The sequence below is a fragment of the Phoxinus phoxinus genome (genome assembly GCF_949152265.1).
Source record: "Phoxinus phoxinus genome assembly, chromosome: 21".
NCBI classification, from domain to species: Eukaryota; Metazoa; Chordata; class Actinopteri; order Cypriniformes; family Leuciscidae; genus Phoxinus; species Phoxinus phoxinus.
The window spans coordinates 720,331-725,823 of record NC_136896.1 but is presented as its reverse complement, the minus strand read 5'-3'; the positions used below and the strand labels follow the sequence as shown (position 1 = coordinate 725,823).

At 39.4% G+C, this 5,493-nt stretch overlaps 1 protein-coding gene across 1 annotated transcript in view; it reads right to left on the bottom strand.

The window, feature by feature from the left end:
• The window catches only part of hhex (hematopoietically expressed homeobox), a 5,380-nt gene extending 1,955 nt beyond the window's left edge, over positions 1-3,425 (bottom strand). Inside the window, exons 1-3 of the mRNA XM_079594386.1 lie at positions 2,993-3,425; positions 223-401; positions 82-132 (exon numbers count right to left, since the gene is read on the bottom strand). Of these exons, the coding sequence (XP_079450512.1) occupies positions 82-132; positions 223-401; positions 2,993-3,311 (549 nt within the window). The 5' untranslated portion in view covers positions 3,312-3,425. The remainder of the gene's footprint in view (positions 1-81; positions 133-222; positions 402-2,992) is intronic.
• Positions 3,426-5,493: the final 2,068 nt, after the last annotated feature.

The following is a 5,493-nucleotide window of genomic DNA, read 5'->3' as shown; positions in this document are numbered from 1 at the left end:
CAATAAGTGTTGTTTTTCATTATAATTCGTTGCTTGTGTGTTTAGATGTAAGTAAGTGTAACGCATGTCGAGATGTCGCACCTGCTTCAGTCTCCTCCACTTCGCCCGCCGGTTCTGGAACCAGGTCTTCACCTGTAAAAGACGCAGTTATGAGCCCAGAGATCAGAGACCGGGACAGATGAGGATGAGGATGAAGATGAGGAGGAGGAGGAGGAACTGGACCTGTCTCTCGCTGAGCTGCAGCATCTTCGCCAGCCTCTTCCTCTCGGGCGGAGACAGATACTTCTGCGTCTCGAACTTCTTCTCCAGCTCGATGGTCTGGTCGTTGGAGAACCGAACCTGTCCGCCTTTCCTCTTGTGGAGAGGCCTCTGGATGAAGGGTGTCCACAGCAGGGGCTTCCCTACACACACACACACACACACACACACACACACACACACACACACGCTCAGTATCTGCTCGGGATCTCTGTCTGACAGCCTGAACATCCGTTGAAAGCTCGAGTTTATGAGCAGAAAGACTATGGCAAAATATCCGCCAATGTGTTTCCTGTTGGTTAATCTGAACATCCGTCCAATAATCCTCACACACACACACACACACACACACACACACACACACACACACACACACACACACACACACACACACACACACACAGGAAACCCAGATTCATCCCGTTCAGAACGCGCGCGCTAACGTCTTTACAGTTTTAAAATGATTCAATGCAACATCTTGTTATTTTATTTATTTATCTATTTTAAATTACAATATTTCTCATTTTCTAAGTTTCTCTAAATTCTTTAAACTATTTTCTTGATCAGTAATTAAATTAAAAGTGATAGAATGCGACAAAACTGCTTCGTGATTTCTGTTTTACTAAGACATCAAAATACATATATTACATATAAATATATACATGTATTTTTAAAAAGGGGTTTTGTACGGATCTATTAAATATAATACTTTTTATTAATGTAATAAAATAATTTGCATGATACAAAAAATATTTTTAGGCATATATATATATATACACACACTAATTTATGTAGATAGGTCTATACTACATAAATTAGAGATCTGTTTAAATTTATATAGCCTAATTAGCTATATAAATATATATATATATATCCTATATCATTTTATTTAAAACATAGGCTACTCTGCAGATATACATACGCATGTTAAACATGTTTATATATTAATAAAATCATATTAGCATTAATGAAAATAATGTTTAGGCTTTTGTTTTGGAAAAAGCTTCTACTCGATAATTACTTTATCGAAATTCACAAAACTATTTTATTGACCAGTGATTAATTTTTCTGAAGTGATAAAAGAGTGCAATAACTGAGACAGACAAACACGTTTAACGGCCATATTAATCACATCATATTTGCAGTGACCCTGCGACTCAGATAAGCAGATCTCAGATTTGTGTTTCGGTTGAAGTGTGTTCTTTATCGAGTTCCGTGTGTGTGTGTGTGTGTTCGGTTGTGTTAGCGGTTAAAAGGGTTCAGCCCATTGAAAGGAAACGAACAATCTGTAAAAAACGGATCCCGGCTATCAGAAGTCGAGTGTTTCCTGAATATGTGTGTATTGAGGATGTGGATAAAATAATCAGCAGCGCGCACGAGTCCTGCTCCAGGAAAACATCTGAGCTTCTGAAACACACTCGGTCCTATCGAGAGCGCAAGCCTTCCGGAGAGAACGGAAAGGGTCAGGGTTTGCAGAACACAGCAGTTTAACCTCATCACCATCCTCATCCTCACACACACACACACACACACACACACACACACACACACACACACACACGAGCTTAATTCATGATTCCACTGATCAGGGTCACAGTAATGCGCTTTGAACTGCAGTTTCGACATCGAGAAGCGCTTCCTCTTCGGGTCAGTCTGGTTGATATTATTAACCACAGCGCTGTTGGTAAACAGACCTCATGTATCTGAGCCTCCTCGACCCGACCGACCCCGAGTCCAGGCGCTTCCACACACCAACACACACACACACACAGCCGTGGAGTCAGCTCTTCTGCTGCTGGGGTCACGGGGACTTTCGCTGGTTTGGGTGTTTAAGCCGCAAGAAATCTTCAGTGTCAAATGTGTCACAACACTCTTAAAAATAAAGCTTTCGAGCAAAACCACTGATCCATTTCTGCCTGCAGTTCAGTGTGAGGAACACCTCAATCATCCGAACTAGCTTTGTCCAGCTTTAACGCTTCCAACGCTTCTTCACAGGCCTGTGTATCCGCGGTTAAAGTAACGCGATCAGATTACTCATTTTAAAGAATCTGCTTGATGAGTTATTCACTCTCAAAACATTTAAAGTCACTCAAAGCATCATAATTTTATATAATATCCGTATGCCCACATGAAGGATTTAGCTTATGACACCTAGACATGTTGTTGTTGTTGTTGTTGCATTGAGTAACGGTATTTAGATTACTTATTTAAATACCGGCTTTCACTCTCAGAACATTTTCTTTTAACCAACATTTTTTAAACTAAACCAAAAAAAAAAAAAAAATCATAATATAATACTATTCCATTATGCCCACATGTAGGATTTAGCTTATGATACAAATATATTTCCACACAGACTAACGCGTTACAAGTAATGGAATCAGATCACTGCTTTTTAAACTTTCACTTTTCTCACATTTTCTTATAAAAAACATAAACTAAAACAAAAGCCACATACGGACATTATTTGCAGGATTGAGTTCGCTGTGCAAAGAGAAAGTGTTTTTACTCAAATTGTTGCACTGTAAAAAGAAAAAACGAGCGCATTTAAATTAAAGTTGAATTTCCAAGTAGAATAAAAGTGTCATTCCAATCAACATTTTAATGATCTAAAGACGCGCTCCACCTTTACTGGCCGCCACTATGATCTTTAATAGGCTATCACACAGCACCAGACATGACCATAAGCGCATTCCCAGCATTAGCAACACATGACAGAGGAGAGCAGTCTCACCCAGCGGGTCGTGTCGGATCAGCGCGTGCGTAAAGTCTCCGACGGAGCGTTGGAACGGGTAGATGGACGCGTAGGTCGCCGCGAGCGCGTGCTGCGTCAGCACCGGGTGTATCGGCGTGGGCTCGTAGATCGGGGTCCGGTAGGACGGGATCAGGCTGGTGAAGCACGAGTTCGGGGACGGCAGGCTCGGCGTCGGCGCGAGCGGGCCTGACGCGCACGCGTTGCGCCCCAGAATGTCCTCGATGTAGAAGGGCGTCGGGTGAACCGGCGGCGCGGGCGTCGGCGCGTAAAGATGCGCGTGCGAGTGCTGGAACTGCATTGTGTGCTGTCGGCTGGCTGTGTCAGTGCGCGTGCACCTCTGCTCCTGCTCCCGTGTGTTCTGAGCGCGTGTGGTCAGTCGCGAGGGGGTGATGCGCTCGCGCGGGAGGAGGAGAGTCACGGGTCAAACTTCCTGCAGGTACGCGCGCTCTGATTGGCTCTCGCAGAAGAATGAGAAGAATGGGGAAAGTCAGGATGCACCTGGGAACTGGATTCATGAGGAATAGTTCAATTTTGGGTTAAGTCACACAACACCTCATAATTGAATACCAATTCATTAGGTTATAATGACACATGTAACGCGTTCGGAATCCGAATTAATAATCTGCTTTCACTCCCAGAACGTTTTCTTTTAAGCCACATAAACTAATTTATATAGCCTATATAAATATGCTTTTATAAAGCAAAAGGCTCATGATTTAATAGCATTTCATCAGGCCACATTAGGTTCATTCGGTTCGTTATGACACAGAACATGTTTTCTGCACAAGTAACGGAATCCGATTAATAATTATTCACTCTCAGAATATTTTCGTTTAAGCCACATAAATACACTGTAAACAATGCTTGGTTGTTTCAACCCAGTTTTGGGTCAAATATGGACAAACCTAAATGTTGGGTTAAAAATGTAATTTAAAATGTAATCTAAAAATGTAACCCAATGGCTGGGTTTGTCCATATTTGACCCAAAGTTGGGTTAAAACAACCCAGTATTTTTTACAGTGTAAAGCAAAAACCTCTCTAATAAATGCTGGGTTGTTTTAACACAAATTTGGGTCAAATATGGACAAACCCAGCCGTTGGGTTACATTTTTAAATAAGAAATGTTAACCCGACGGTTGGATTTGTCCATATTTGACCCAAATTTGGGTTAAAACAACCCAGCATTTTTTAGTATTATATGTTCATAATATGAAGGATTTGATTTGTTATGTTATGACAAAGAGAAAGTGTTTTTGCTCAAATTGTTACACTGTAAAAAAGTAAGCCATTAAAAACAGAAGTTGAGGTTTTAAGCTGAAGTAAAAGCGGGTTCATTCGCAGCTTTAATGATGAAGAACATCGAGATGAAACTTTGAAAATGCAGAGAAATTATTTTAATTATAGGCCTAGTCAAATTAAATGAATGAAAACAAAGATGTTATGACATAAATGATTGTGTAAGACATTGTTTGTGTTGTGAAGAGTGTGTGATTTTATTTTTTACGACATTTCATGAAAATTTGTGGATTGATGAAATAAAATCACAAAACTTGTATAGCTAATAATATAACAGAATAAAATCTTAAACTGTCAAAGTGTGTTTAATATATGAATTTATATAAAAATAAACAAATAAATAGAAAGATAAATAAATAAATGTAATAGGGAAATTAATAAAGGAATAAATGACTGTCTAAAACAAATATTTCTTAAAATTTCCTCTTGAATTTATCATTTTTATTTATTTGTATTACTTTAATTATTATTTAAGCGTTCATTTATTTGTATAATGTTACTTTTTGTAAAATTTCCAGATGTCTTTAGGCTACTTATATTTCTTTATTGGTACTTTTCTGCGTGCGACATTAATAATACATAGGCTATGTAATATGTATATGTAATAATTATGTAATAAATATGCAATAGCTTTTAAAGCTAACTTTAATGTTTGTGTCAGAAAACAGAAAAATAAACTCATGAGAAACATTCACCGGCAAACACGGAATAAATAAATGATATCTGCTATTAAAGCATTCTGATAAATCTACAGTCATGTTCAGTAATGTCGTGTTTTCTCTTAAGATCGCCAGTTAGTCAATTATAATCAATTACAGCGACAATAGAAACACGGAATGAATACGATATGCGAATGAAATGCAGTGATCATTGATCTACTCACAGACTGATTGAAGCTCTTAGACCGGCTAATGTCACTTATCCAGCATGAAAGGCTGATCTGGGAACTGCTAATATTTGATCTTCGACAATGATTGCTGCGGATTGATCGGCTGTCACAGTCCCGGCGCCTCGTCACACCAGAGGCCGTGAAACACACACACACACACACACACACACACACACACACACACACACACACACACACACACACACACACACTGTACAGGACAGCATGACCTCCCGACGCGAGGCTTGATCAATAATCACAAACCCATCCGCTTTATGAGTAGCTCTTTTTATTC